We start from the raw sequence: 16,055 nt of genomic DNA on the forward strand, positions 1-16,055 counted from the left end.
GTACTGTGGTATAAAGCACATTCATTCCTGATACAGGACAGCTAAATATCTTCAGGATGAATACACAGGAAAACTAGTCATGATGTTGAAGGCCAGAGAAACAGTAAATCTAGAAAATGATAAACACCAAGACTGATGGAGGTGTTTGTTCCTTGTAAACTACAGTTGCCCACAAATAACATAATAAGCAAACATTAACTACTTTATGATACTTGTTTCTGTTTGTATTTACATGATTTATCACTGAAGTTTTATCACATTTAAAAAAAAAAATCATATTTTGATTGGTACAGATGTGACCCATTTATTCGTTTGATTGATTATATGTTTATATATAACTATAGAACAAATTATGACGTAATGTACATTGTTATTTAAGCGGCATAAAGACCTCCAAACTGCACATTACCTTGAAAAATTGAATGAACTCGGCTAAGCATTTTTTCCAAGGTAATGTACAGAATGGAGATATTTATACCACATGTAGCCTCCACAGATCTATCATATAGACAGTTTCCTTATAACTCCTCCAAACCTCAACCTTGACAAATTGGCCGTGCTTGAAAGAAAACAACGGATTGCAGACTGTTTGAACTGATTGTGGTGTGAGAAGACAAAACCAGTGTGGCAAAAAAAAAACATTTTCTTTAAAATCGAATCCTGAACATAAACAATTGGATGACAAGTCCTGCCGTTCTGTTGAACACGTACGTGTGTCAGGAGATAAAAGGGGCATAATTCTGGCCTTTGCTGCAGGAAAATCTTTGGATGGCTCCGGCTGTTTAAAGTGACGCATTTGAGGAACAATACCCGCCTAATCTAATCTGCCTCCAACAAATATCAAGACAACATACCAGTCCATCTCAGCATAATAGTAACATGATGTGATCCAATAATGGCCGTTGATAATCATAGAGGTATTTCCTCTAGGATTGCATAAGTGTATTCATTCTGACATCCATAGAAGTCCACGTCATCCACATATCTTGCTGATTCATATCAATGCATCCTCTCTAAGCATGTCTTTCCCTTTCTGTGTCCCTTCTCTCGCAGAGCCGTGACAGAATGGTCGACTGTATGAGCAAAGTCATGCTGCACACGGCCCTCTCATGCTGGCAACCATTGCTGGGACTGGCGCTTCTGGCCGTCTTCGTGGGTTCCGCCCTGGGATGTCCCGCCCGCTGCGACTGCTCGGCTCAGAGCAAGTCTGTCCTGTGCCACCGCAAACGTCTTCCTGGCATCCCCGATGGCATCCCCATCGAGACCAGGATCCTAGACCTGAGCAAGAACAAGCTACAGGCCATCAACCCAGATGACTTTGCCCCCTACCCTGGGTTGGAGGATTTAGACTTAAGCGGTAACATTATCAGTTATGTGGAGCCCGGGGCCTTTAACCCTTTGTACAGTATGCATTCCCTCAGTCTCAAAAGCAACCGTATCAAGCTCATTCCACAGGGTGTCTTCACAGGCCTATCCAACCTCACCCGGCTGGACGTCAGCGACAACAAAATAGTCATCCTGCTGGACTACATGTTCCAGGACTTGCACAATCTTAGGTCCCTGGAGGTGGGTGACAATGACCTTGTGTACATCTCTCACCGGGCGTTCAGTGGACTGCTGAGTCTAGAGACACTGGCTTTAGAGAGATGCAACCTGACTGTGGTGCCCACTGAGGCTCTGTCCCATCTACACAACCTGGTCAGCCTTCACCTGCGACACCTCAGTATCGGCACCTTGCACGCATACTCCTTCAAAAAGCTGTCCCGGCTGCGCCACCTCGAGATCGACAGCTGGCCCTCGCTGGACTCTGTGTCTGCAAACACCTTGCACGGCCTCAACCTGTCCACGCTGTTCATCACCAACACCAACCTTTCCTCCTTCCCTTACCAGGCCCTCAGGCACCTGCATTTCCTGACGCATCTCAACCTGTCCTTCAACCGCATAAGACATATCGAGGGGGGGATGCTTTCAGAGCTGGTGCATCTGAAGGAGCTGCATCTGGTTGGCGCCCAGTTGTCGACCATTGAACCGTATGCATTCCAGGGCCTCCGGTGGCTCAAGGTTCTTAACGTCTCCCACAACCGTCTGGACACCCTGGAGAAGGGTGTCTTCCAAGCCCCTGAGGTTCTGGAGGTCCTTTTGATAGATGACAACCCCCTGGTGTGTGACTGCCGTCTCATGTGGATTCTGCAGAAGAGGCACTCCATCTTCTTTGGCGACTCGCAGCCAGAGTGCAGTACCCCAGAGGGCATCCGCGGCAGGCCTTTCAGGGAGTTCAAGGAGACCCTGCTGTCCTACTACGTGACGTGCACTAAGCCCAAAATACGGGAGAACAAGACGCAGATGATTGCCGTGGACGAAGGCCAGCCAGTGAGGCTGCACTGCAGTGCTGAGGGGACTCCTAGGCCAGTAGTGTCATGGTTGTCCCCACGCCGGCGCCTTCTCACCAACAAGAGCCACGGCAGAGTCACCGTTCACAACAATGGAACACTGGAGATCAAGGCGGCTGAGGTGCAGGACGGCGGGGTGTACCTTTGCATGGCGACCAACACGGCGGGTAATGACTCACTGATGGCCTCCCTGGCAGTAAAAAGTCTGGGGTCGCTCTACGCAAACAGGACCCAGTATTACACAGATCCTAGCAATGTCACGACCAATGGGACTAGCAATGTGCCCTACGGCTTGGACCTAAAGACAATCTTAGTGTCTACGGCAATGGGTTGTTTCACATTTCTTGGGGTGGTCTTGTTTTGCTTCCTGCTCCTGTTCGTTTGGAGCCGTGGGAAAGGGAAGCATAAAAACAACATTGATATTGAATACGTCCCTCGGTCCAAGTCTAATGGTACCTCTATAGACGGAGGGGCAGAGGGGCAAGCAGGACCACGTCGCTTTAACATGAAAATGATCTAACACGATGTGTGTATCTGGGAATCCGAATGTTCGGGCTGCTCTGGAGATTGTGATATTGGAAATTGAACTTCCCAATACTGCAGGAGAATGCAACTGGGAACGATAATGGTACCACAGAGTGCCATAAAAGGACACAGGAGTGCATTTCTGAACCATTGCATCTTATTAGATGCAATGCCAGGACATTGTGATGTATGTTTCTTGCAGTTGCCAGTAAGCTTGACCAACACAATGATCTTAATTGCTGCCCAGGGCGCCTGAATCGAATAGGTGTCAATAATCAAGATTTTTCAAATTCAATTTATATGCCCAAAATAAACCCTGCAGTATCGGGTTGGATTTAAAGACACTACAGAACTGTGTACAGTACAATTTGTATCTAAAAGTATTATTCTTCTTTGTTTGTTTAGTCTTGCACCATGCTTACTCACATAACAGATGGATGAAACTGAGCATTATTTCCTCTGACCATAATCTTTGCATATGGGTGCGTAATGCTTCGTTATGTACACATATTTTCATACTTAATGAAACAAACTGTTCATAGCAATACTCATGGGGTGCAACGTCAGCCAACATCTAAATTCCCTCAACTAATATCAATTACAATAATTTGACTCTTTAGTTATGAGTGTCTGTAGGAAAGGGCTTTATACAGGATGGCAACATCACACTGGAAAAAGATAGATCACTGTTCTCCAAATGTACCTCTAGAAATTGAAGATATTTTTGTTAATTGTCATGAATTAATAAAGAAAATAGATTTTATTTATCAAAATGGTCTGGAGGTTTTACAAAATGGAGTATTCTAACACTTTTCCAGTATGAAATGAACACTTTCAACAATCTTGGAGATGATATACTATTCTGAGACCTTACATGGACCATTGTTTTGTCCCATTTTTGTCTCTTTTTATTCATTTGACCTGATGATAAAATATATGTCCATCTTACTAAAGTGAAGTTGACATATTTTCTCCCCGTTAAGAAATTTGGACTTTGTTGTGGTAGTTTCTCATTTTGTTGTTGAATCATTTAGATTGTGAAAAGTTCAAAGTAAAATAAAATAAAAAAAAGATGTATGTGAAATAAAAAACAATTTATTTGTACAATTTAGTGTGTGTCTAAAAATGGAATACAATTACAAAACAAATGTGGGTCTTTATTTTATTATCTGCTTGTTGAACATAGTAACACTTGCAATGGAAAGCCAAATTGTTCAATATGTTTTATTTTTTGTTTAAATTATTGAACAAAACAAAAATCTGTTACTCAAATCATTGTGACTTTGTTTAACGTTGCTGTCTTAAAAGCTATTTGAATTCTTAGGGTTATTTGCATTTGTAAAACATTCAATGAAGTTGACAAGTCCATTCAAGGAACAGAATCTGCAGAAACACAATTATAACAGATCACAGGTTAAGAAAATGAAATGGCTTGGGGCATTACCATTCCAGAATGGACAATTACATTCTTCCTTTCACTCACTGAAATCCATAACCTTTGAATATTACCTTTTTATCATGCAGAAACATGTGATATCCCCCTCTGACCTTTCAAATCAGTGCATATCAAAAGATAAGAATTGGGCAAAAAATGCCTAGACTCAAAGTCTTGACAGAATGATATTGCAGGTAGTGTGTGCCAAGAGGAAGATGCTATCAGAAGAGGAATCTGGAGGAATGGAGTTAACCTTTTGACCCAGCCAAAATGAGCCCCTGAAGGAGTACCATGCATCATTGAGATGAGGACAGCAAATCTGAGGACTATCCTGGGCTAAGCAGGTAGCAAGTACAATGCTAGAAACAAGAAACAATGCCGCTTATTTGCTACCTTCGCCAAAATGATAGATTAGATAGCCCTCCAATTACCATGTATCACTTGACAGTACAAGTAGTTTGTGCTGTTAATTAGAAAATAACATTTCATATCAATGTTTGCAGATTTGCTAGTCATCAACGTTCTGAGCCAATGCCAAGCCTTTTGAACGTACGGAGTTGGGTAAATACATTTCATGTGCTATCACCAAAGCAGTGCCTTGGATTTGTTTCCGAATGTCTTATCTCATGTAACATTCAGATATCTGTGTACTGGACAGGATCAGGGTACCGGAAGAAAGACACTATGTTGGGGTGGGTTGCCTTGGGTAGTGTAATTACCATCCCAGCACTTCTGCAGCAGAGCGTTTTGGATAAGGTGCTGTAGGGACAGGTCTGGAAAGGAACATGGAACAGAACTAGTAAAAAATAGTAAGAGGTTTTGGATACTTGATGAAGCCTCAATTTAATATGATTCAAGGATGCTTTAATAAGCAGCGCTAATTTGAATTATGTCACATTTTACATTGGTTGTTATTTCACATAGCCCCATTTGTAAACGCTGTAAAGAGCATGTCATATGGTTGTTTAGCATTTTTGGCAAATGGAGACATGCTCATAAAGCATTGATAAAGCCTTGTAGCTGGGTTCATCAATGTAGCTGGGTTGTAGCAGGGTGGTAGCTGGGTTGTAGCTGGGTTGTATCAGGGTTGTAGCTGCAGATGAAGACACTGTGTCTAAACATGTAGTAGTACTTCTACTTGAAGTTGACTCAAGTAGAAATAGCCTTCCTGAGAAACTACAGAGGTAAGAGTAAAACAGTGTCAGGTTAGAAAACTATAAATGTGTGTTCATTTCTACATTTTAAGGTAACTGCAGCAAACAAAAAATTACCACATAGTGCCATCGATTTAAAATCATGTTACTAAAGCTTGCCAGACAGTGATTCTGACAGATAGATTATTCTGTTGTGTATTTTATCCAAATACATTTGTTGACAGCCCACATCATATTCATATGTAATTAATGAACTAGCATTACTGGAAATAAGTGGAATAATTAAAACAAAGTCAACAGTAATTTGCAACAAATTATGGCCTGTCCCCTGGACCCTGGACCACTGTAATTTTGAAAGTGCTGGGTCTCTGTGAGACCACGCATAATTGACCCTAGGTTATTCTTAATTGTTCCAATTGAGTTAGATATGATTTGGAGAGATGTCACTGTCATTGCTAGGACTCAAACCGATCAATAGACAGGTGACACTGTGTGGTCTATAAGCATGTTCTTGCATATGTTGAGTTGCATATGTAGAGTTTACAACATGTACTACTAATACATAATGCATGAATATTAAAATTTTCTTTCAGATTTCTTGGACAGACCACACCCACATGATTGTTTAGAGGTCAACAGCATTTAGCATATGCTCTAATCCAGTGCAATTTCCAGTAAGTGCATGCACTTTAAGATAGGTGTAAGGTACAGGTGTAACAATCACACAAATGAGTATCAGTACACCCTATTCAATTAAGTAGCTATCAGAAACATCAGTGCTGGATGTTAGAGGATGAAACTGGTGCTGGGTGGAAGAGGAAAAAAAGTAATTGTTTCACAGATCAAAAAAATACATCTGATGACACAATAATATCAATCTAACCAGACACACTGAATCAAATAATGCTAATATCTACTTCATTATTTCTGATTTATATATGCTTTAATACATGTCTTTATAGTGGCATTATGACACAAAGCACAATGTTAGATGCTGTTTTAAATAGTCACGAGTAACTGCATATTTTGTCATCAATAATGGATGTTATGGATCTTGTTTGTCACATGCTCTAATGTCAATAACAACTGCAGCTTCACAATCTGAATTACTCATGTGAATTTTAATTAGCATTTGGTTTTGTAGACTCTTATCTCATTTGCCAACCTCTGTGTCACAGAATTACACTGAATTAAAATGTGCATCATAAAACATGTAAATGCTGTGCACACAGACCTCATATGTGAAGTGATATTATTTTTAGTGGTTGTAAAATAGGTGTGAATGTAATTAATTTACACATTTAGGTAGATGTACACACCTAACTATTCAAAGTACTTTGAATTTATTTCATTTTACGTTTGGTAACAGGACAGTACATTGCACAAATTGGTCCACATCAAGAAACCAACACAAATGAAAATTGATTGCCTTTTTGTTTTTCTAGAAATCACACTGGACAACTCACAAATGAACCGGAATTTGAAATTCTCATGAAAATGACTGAGTCAGGTTGGATGAAAAGCAACAATTCAGAGAAGATGCAGTGACAAGTTAAAAGAGACATTAGAAAGGTGTGATTTAATGAATTAACCCTAATGCAACCAGAACCCCAAAGTTGAGTTGATGTCTCAAATAGTTTTTTTCATTTTTCCCAAGGCCTCTAGATTTATTTTCTCCTTGGGGACTTTTCACCTAAATCATGTCATCGGATAGCTTATATTTACAGCTGTCCATCAAACCCATTAGAATGTTTAGGTCAACAAAATGTTTTTTTCATGATGAAGTGTTTATTTATTTACCCACATCACTCTCTCAGTTCCTCTCCTCTTCCAGACACACTTTCTCACTCCCACTGTCTACATCTCTTTTATCTCGCTCTCATCTCTATCTCTCATATTCCTTTCTCTCTCTCTTTCTCCCATCCTCTCACCTCTCGCCCCTCCTCATCTCAACTCTCTCCCCTCCTCATCTCATCTCTCTCTCTCCCCTCCTCATCTCATCTCTCTCCCATCCTCATCTCACCTCTCTCCCCTCCTCATCTCACCTCTCGCCCCTCCTCATCTCATCTCTCTCTCCCCTCCTCATCTCAACTCTCTCCCCTCCTCATCTCATCTCTCTCTCTCCCCTCCTCATCTCATCTCTCTCCCATCCTCATCTCTCTCTCCCCTCCTCATCTCATCTCTCTCCCCTCCTCATCTCATCTCTCTCTCCCCTCCTCATCTCTCTCTCCCCTCCTCATCTCACCTCTCTCCCCTCCTCATCTCATCTCTCTCTCCCCTCCTCATCTCATCTCTCTCTCCCCCCCTCATCTCATCTCTCTCTCCCCTCCTCACCTCATCTCTCTCTCCCCTCCTCATCTCATCTCTCTCTCCCCTCCTCATCTCAACTCTCTCTCCCTTCCTCATCTCATCTCTCTCTCCCCTCCTCATCTCATCTCTCTCTCCCCTCCTCACCTCATCTCTCTCTCCCCTCCTCATCTCATCTCTCTCCCCTCCTCACCTCATCTCTCTCTCCCCTCCTCACCTCATCTCTCTCTCCCCTCCTTATCTCATCTCTCTCCCCTCCTCATCTCATCTCTCTCTCCCCTCCTCATCTCTCTCCCCTCCTCATCTCATCTCTCTCTCCCAATCCTCTCCTCTCTCATTACCTCCCACCCCATCACCTCTCTCCTCCCTCCTCCTTTCATCTCCTTCTCTCATCTCTTTCTCTCCACTCTCTCGCTATTTCCACATAGACAGTTGACCTCCCCCTTCCCATTATTTCATCTTTCTGCTTCTTCCTTCTCTTTGTATTTCTTTCCCTCCCCTCCCCAATTGTAAGCCATTTGAAAGGATGGCCCTTTCGAGAAATATTAGAAATTAAGCAGATGGGACCTGATAAACCGGACATCAAACACGCTGCACCGTCAATCGCAAGCAACAGGGGGAAGCGGTAAGCCCATATTTTTTCATGGACCTTGTATGAAGAGAGCACTGTTTTGATGCTTCCCAACAGAGTACTGTGCTTGGCCTGTATTCTGTTCCCTTCATCAATTCCCTCAAGCAAGCCATATGTTAGCAAAGCAAACCGTGAGAATAGCTTGAAAAAGGCTACCATGCTAGCATTCGTAAACGTAACCTGGAAGTTGAAAGGAATTGGTACATCAAAGCTACTGACTATCAAATTGAGTAATCTGAGGAAGAATGAGTTGGGCAATCAACGTACATGAATATTTAATGACTGGTATGCACCCACAACATTCTGTGGCTAACACCATACCTTCATGTGGCTGAGTTGAACCTGAGTTGATGAAAAAGGATGTTTAATCCTAAACTTGTGTGCTTTATTCACACTGAGTGATGCGGATCAAAAGATATTGCCAGGTAGCCATTATTGCGTCCTGTGTGGCCAAAGTGACTATACTTTGATTATTTTAGTTCTATATAGTGTTTCTTACATTTACATCTATTGATATTATGATACAACTATCAGTACCTGATTTGGTACCTAAATATGCCAGACCACACCCACATTAGTGCTAATGAACAAAAGTGGCTCATTCATGATTAGATGTAGATTTATTTAAACCATCAGCCAATAATTTGTGGCAGACCCAAATGCTTAACCCCCAAATGCCCAGTCGTTATCCCAAGTAACAGAGTAAATATTTTCCGTTCATTACCTTGGACATTTTGGCACCTTATTTCACCTAAACAACCAGAACAGGGTTTTAAAAATGTTTGCACATGAGGAACATCAAAGAATTCACCCATGTGCCCCACCGAATCACCGAAGTATGGCCCCCAAACAACTCAATGGGTACTTATTGGAAAATTTCACATTGGCATCTGTATGAAATATATTTACAGTAAGCATAAAGATATCTTCAAGATTTTAGGAAATGTACAGTGAAAACTGAATGTATATAGAATTTAAATAGAATTTCAAATGAGCCAGATGTACTGCAATTACTATAACCAAAGTGTATACATCTTTTCTCTGTCTGCCAAGTTGTATCTGAAAATCCAATCAGATTACTTGAATCTGAATCACTCGGTTTTGCTTTGCCTCAGGAAAGGGGGCGTCAAATAAATTAGTAATTTTTATCTTTCTTTTGCTATGCTTTGTATATTCAGTTCTTCACCCCCTCCCACCCCTATTTAAATCTGCCATATCTTCACATTCAGCAAGCAACAGGTCAGGTGGATGGTTAGTCGGCATGCAAGACATCTGCCCTGTCAGGATTAATGGTGTCATTCTATGGTTTTGTATTTGAATTTCTTCTTGGAATGCATTTAAAAAACCCACCAACAAACTGTGCATTCTAATTGTTTAGAATAATTAGTCAAATCACTGGTCATGTGAATATTCCTAGAATAATGTATAGACAAACATTTGCTATAGACTACATCTCCCTAAATGAACAATATATTAACTTAGAAACAGTGACGGAGAGGATAGTTATACACCTCCTTAATTAACCATTTTCCTTTCCGCAAAGGTGCACAGGAAACTGGCCGCCATCGAACAGACCTGTACGTTGAAAAGGTGCGTGAGCTCATCACTGATCCAGGCACGTGTGGTGAGAGGGTGAATGAAGTCATCACTGATCCAGGCACGTATGGTGAGAGGGTGAGTGAAGTCATCACTGATCCAGGCACGTGTGGTGAGAGGGTGAGTGAAGTCATCACTGATCCAGGCACGTATGGTGAGAGGGTGAGTGAGGTCATCACTGATCCAGGCACGTATGGTGAGAGGGTGAGTGAAGTCATCACTGATCCAGGGACGTGTGGTGAGAGGGTGAGTGATGTCATCACTGATCCAGGCACGTGTGGTGAGAAGGGGAGTGAGGTCATCACTGATCCAGGCCCGTATGGCGACAAGGTTAGTGAGATCATCACTGATCCAGGCCATTATGGTGAAAAGGTGAGTGAGCTCATCACTGATCCAAGCCCGTATGTTGAGAAGGAGAGTGAGATTATCACTGATCCAGGCCAGTATTGTGAGAAGGTGAGTGAGCTCTCAATTCTAGCATGGCAGACCGGACAAGGGGCGTGCCATTGCTGGATTTATGTACCGCTTCAGCGATGCAGTGGGAAAGTGGATCGTCTTTGTGGTTTCATCACACTTTACCGCCAAGGACCAGGCATGGCTCCCAATGCATGTTTTAATGTAGGTTCATGACAAAGATGCCTGAGTCTGAAGTGGTACACACTCACATGTATGCAAACATGCACAAACAACCTCACTCTAAACCATAGGTCTTCAATCCTCTCCTGGGGATACCCCAGATATTCCATCTATTAGATGTATCCCAGAGCTATGCTCTAAACGAAAATGTCTCTAAACTATGCCTGAAGGTTATTTCTGGTTTGTTCATGCCCTTTGACATCCTAGTGGACTCCTTCCTGTCCTTCGTCACCTAAACTGCTGCCTCGTTTTTAGCACCGTACAGACTGAAGTTATCCTCTGGCTAGACCAGCTGGGTCCTCGGCATATGGAGAACCACTCTGATCCTGGGCTTCTTCCCGCAGGTCCCTAGCAACCTTCACAAAGTCTCTGTTTGAGGCATTTAAAGATCTGCAGCAAAAGTAGCCTAATGTACACTAATACCCTGATGAACTAACTCTTCTAACTTCAAACGACTAACTTTATTCCAAATGTGTGAAGTCGCTGTGAAATATATCTTTATTAGTCTGTCATCAATGCAGTCTTCTATAAAACCCTCCATCCACAATTTATTTTTCTTGCCCTAAAGCATCCATCCATCCATCATCCATCATCTACCGCTTATCCGGGGCTGGGTCGCGGGGGCAGCAGTCTAAGCAGAGATGCCCAGACTTCCCTCTCCCCAGACACTTCCTCCAGCTCTTCCGGGGGGACACCGAGGCGTTCCCAGGCCAGCCGGGAGACATAGTCCCTCCAGCGTGTCCTAGGTCTTCCCCGGGGTCTCCTCCCGGTGGGACGGGACCGGAACACCTTCCCAGGAAGGCATTCCGGAGGCATCCGAAACAGATGCCCAAGCCACCTCAGCTGACCCCTCTCGATGTGGAGGAGCAGCGGCTCTACTCTGAGCTCCTCCCGGGTGACCGAGCTTCTCACCCTATCTCTAAGGGATCGCCCAGCCACCCTGCGGAGAAAGCTCATTTCGGCCGCCTGTATCCGGGATCTTGTCCTTTCGGTCATGACCCAAAGCTCATGACCATAGGTGAGAGTAGGAACGTAGATTGACCGGTAAATCGAGAGCTTCGCCTTGCGGCTCAGCTCTTTCTTCACCACGACAGACCGATACATCGACCGCATTACTGCAGAAGCTGCACCGATCCGTCTGTCAATCTCCCGTTCCATCCTTCCCTCACTCGTGAACAGGACCCCTAGATACCCCTCCTCCACTTGAGGCAGGCACTCTCCACCAACCTGAAGTGGGCAAGCCACCCTTTTCCGACTGAGGACCATGGCCTCGGATTTGGATTTGCCCTAAAGCATCTAAGTCAAATTCAAAATCAACCCCATTCTAGTTGTGCCCTGATGTCAAACATCTGAACACACTAATCTTGCTTGGTGCCCTCACAACACCACTGTGATCCATTCCCAACACTGTCTCATGTTAAATAAAATAAATACCTTCCTAAACAAGCAACTAAATCAACATATCACTACTAAGCATCAATCATACTCACTGCTTGGTCTTAATTCATAAATAGCTCATTTGTTAAACTGTTGTACGTCTTTTTGTGTTTTCCAGTCAAATCCTGTTGTGTTCTCCTGTGTACCTTTTTATTATTTATTGTGCTCAGTGTACCTGGTTAGAATATCTGAATATGCAATAAACAAACTACGCTATTCCTATACCGCAGTGTAAACCTTTTATTTCATTCAATACATTTACATCAGAGAGGCAGTTATGTGATGAAACAGTTAGATATGCAACAGACTATAAATTAATATGTTTACCATATCATCAATATTATATTCCAGATTTAATACATTCAGTACTCTCAGATGAAGTAATGTGAAATATTTATATTTAGTTACATGAGGATAATGGATGCTACATTAAAACAAAAAAAAATATTACTTTTACAAAACCATCAATATTTTATTCCCTTCAATAAATATTAAATTTACTTATTCAGTTTACACTGTGCTCCATAATTCACCATTTATATATTCATGGCTTGTTGTAATGAATACCCATTCACACAGTCACTAACCCCTATATGCTCTTGTTAACTGGCCTTTACTACTCATACAACACTGATACCAACTTATGTCCCTTTAACCTGAATGCTCCACCTCAGCTTACTCATTAAAATCTGCTAGTGAAAATAAATTGGCTGGAGGAATGGAAAAAACTAGTTATAGATATATATAGATATAGATAAAGGTAACTCAAGTTAAAACATCACACAAACAGAATTAAACACTGAAACCATTTATGCATTGAAAATCTAAATGAATGCTAATTTATTAGGCAGAAAAAGCTAGGGAAAGTCAACATAGCATATCCTTATGTCTAAAATATGTAGAGAAAATATGGGATGTACTTCGAATTCCAGGTATTAAATGAAATAGAATATTGTCACAATTTAGGGAACAAAATGCCAGGTACAGAGTTAAAGGACAACAAAAAGGGTTCAATAATGAAACTGAGGCAGGTAAAAAACAAGAAAATGACAGGTAGGCAGAAACGCTGACTGATGGCAGGCAAGACACACAATAACGCAAGTAGGGCTGAACAGAACTGGGCAGACTAAATAGGGAGCTAACGAGAGGTAAAAACTATTATGAAGAAAGGACAGGCTACATTCAAGAACGAAGGACGAAAACCAAACAGAACAGGCTACGTTCAAGAACAAAGGCAAAAAGTAAACAGAACAAAAACAGATCCTAACAAATATATTTTTTTAACATCTCATTCTACTGCACACATCACCTTTAAAAAGGTAGGTACTGCAAAGCTTTTTTTACAACAAAATGTGAAGAGTTAATATTTTTAGTTTTTGTCTCTGAATACTTTGACTTCAACTTTTGGCTTTGTTTTAATGCCTGACGATCACAGCAGTATATTTATAAAGAGAATATAAGCTGTGATATTTGTTTGTGTTTAGGCTACATATGTGCACATTGCTACTGTAAATAACATCCCTGACTGATAACATGGGCATGATTTGCATGATTTGCAAACAGTAATAACATCAAGGGTGGAGTGGGAGAAAGAGTTTTTGGTTTCGCATTCAGGTGTGGCATGAGCCTACGAGCAACATGTTTGCAAATGCCAAACCAGTTAATCAGTATGAAAAGTTACCTTTTTCCACATTTCAGGAGAAAATAAAAGGTAATAAGAAATGTGTTTTTGAATGAATGAATGCATAAAAACCACTCAGTCGTGAAATAACTTTAGTGCTTCGGAAAGAGTGATTGAATACCTGTGGCGCTATAGTGTAATTAGACACAGAGATGGAGATGAAGACCTTAATGGAGGGTGCCAGAACAAATGTTTGCATCATTCTGTCTTTTGACCATCCAAAATGATTTAAAGGAATTGGAAGTTTTTGCCTTAATGCACTTGAGATTTCTTTATGTAAGGAACAACATATTGAGTAGTAGTGCACATATACACTCACCTAAAGGATTATTATGAAAACACCTGTTCAATTTCTCATTAATGCAATTATCTAATCAACCAATCACATGGCAGTTGCTTCAGTGCATTTAGGGGTGTGGTCCTGGTCAAGACAAGCTCCTGAACTCCAAACTGAAGGTCAGAATGGGAAAGAAAGGTGATTTAAGCAATTTTGAGCGTGGCATGGTTGTTGGTGCCAGACGGGCCGGTCTGAGTATTTCACAATCTGCTCAGTTACTAGGATTTTCACGCACAACCATTTCTAGGGTTTACAAAGAATGGTGTGAAAAGGGAAAAACATCCAGTCCTGTGGGCGAAAATGCCTTGTTGATGCTAGAGGTCAGAGGAGAATGGGCCGACTGATTCAAGCTGATAGAAGAGCAACTTTGACTGAAATAACCACTCGTTACAACCGAGGTATGCAACAAAGCATTTGTGAAGCCACAACACGCACAACCTTGAGGCGGATGGGCTACAACAGCAGAAGATACAAATAGGAGAAAGAGGCTACAATTTGCACGAGCTCACCAAAATTGGACAGTTGAAGACTGGAAGATGGTAGAGTCAGAATTTGACGTAAACAGAATGAGAACATGGATCCATCATGCCTTGTAACCACTGTGCAGGCTGGTGGTAGTGGTGTAATGGTGTGGGGGATGTTTTCTTGGCACACTTTAGGCCTCTTAGTGCCAATTGGGCATCGTGCCAATTGGGCATTGTTTCTGACCATGTCCATCCCTTTAAGACCACCATGTACCCATCCTCTGATGGCTAATTCCAGCAGGATAATGCACCATGTCACAAAGCTCGAATCATTTCAAATTGGTTTCTTGAACATGACAATGAGTTGACTGTACTGAAATGGGCCCCACAGTCACCAGATCTCAACCCAATAGAGCATCTTTGGGATGTGGTGGAACGGGAGCTTCATGCCCTGGATGTGCCTACCACAAATCTCCATCAACTGCAAGATGCTATCCAATCAATATGGGCCAACATTTCTAAAGAACGTTTTCAGCACCTTGTTGAATCAATGCCACGTAGAATTAAGGCAGTTCTGAAGGCGAAAGTGGGTCAAACACAGTATTAGTATGGTGTTCCTAATAATCCTTTAGGTGAGTGTATATTGCCTATAGTTAGTTTGAATAAAATGAACCTATCATTATTTCTTTATTTGCCATTTTGAGATGCACTTTTTTTGTGTCCCAGAAATTGTTCTTTTCTAACAGCAAAAATAGTAATAACAATCAAAATATATTACAGCAAAGGCATTCATCAAGAACAAGAAAATACAAAAACATATATAATTAATGAATGAAATCTATTTCTACTTTTCAGTCACCTTTGAAACAAAATTACATATTGTACAAACTGTATATACATAATCTAAATTATATACAGAAGTAAAATAAAACACTAATATTTTTAATGTTTTTACGTATTACATCTTGTAACTGGGTTAGACACAGAGAATGAACAGTGGAAACATGTCTTACCATGTGGGCGTTTTATTAACAGAAGTAGACTGTACCAATGTCTCGTGGTGGCGGCCTCCTCTCTGTGGCGGCCTCCTCTCTGTGGCGGCCTCCTCTCTGTGGCAGTTTGGGTAGTATGGGCTCCATTTATCCACCTCTGCGCCCTTCTTCTCCCTTCTGTCATTCTCCCTCCATGGCTCATGTGTTGATGGGGCCAAGCCACAGTTAAGTCAGCAGGCCTGTAGCTTCCTTCCATCTGCCTTCTGCACCCTCTTCTTTCCACTGGATGGCCTTCTTCAGAGGCTTCGGTTCCAGCTAGTCCCCCTGTCTGCTCCCTGAAGCCTGTTTATGTCTTCCTTGACGAGGTCGCGCGAGTTCACAGCTGGGCAGGGGCGAGGCTGGGTGGATCTAGAATCTTCCAGCCTTCTTCCTTGGGGGCATTGGTGCAACGCTGATGTAGCAGATGGGCT

At 41.9% G+C, this 16,055-nt stretch overlaps 1 protein-coding gene across 4 annotated transcripts in view; it reads left to right on the forward strand.

Annotated features, from left to right (window-relative positions):
- lingo2 (leucine rich repeat and Ig domain containing 2) overlaps positions 1-3,990 on the forward strand; it is a 252,972-nt gene extending 248,982 nt beyond the window's left edge. For all 4 annotated transcript variants that reach the window (XM_010901228.5, XM_020045704.3, XM_034291641.1 and 1 more), the window contains one exon: positions 1,054-3,990. In XM_010901228.5, the coding sequence (XP_010899530.3) occupies positions 1,066-2,910 (1,845 nt within the window). In that variant the 5' untranslated portion in view covers positions 1,054-1,065 and the 3' untranslated portion in view covers positions 2,911-3,990. The remainder of the gene's footprint in view (positions 1-1,053) is intronic.
- The last annotated feature ends 12,065 nt before the right edge of the window (positions 3,991-16,055 follow it).

Source organism: Esox lucius, chromosome 4 (assembly GCF_011004845.1).
Source record: "Esox lucius isolate fEsoLuc1 chromosome 4, fEsoLuc1.pri, whole genome shotgun sequence".
NCBI lineage: Eukaryota > Metazoa > Chordata > Actinopteri > Esociformes > Esocidae > Esox > Esox lucius.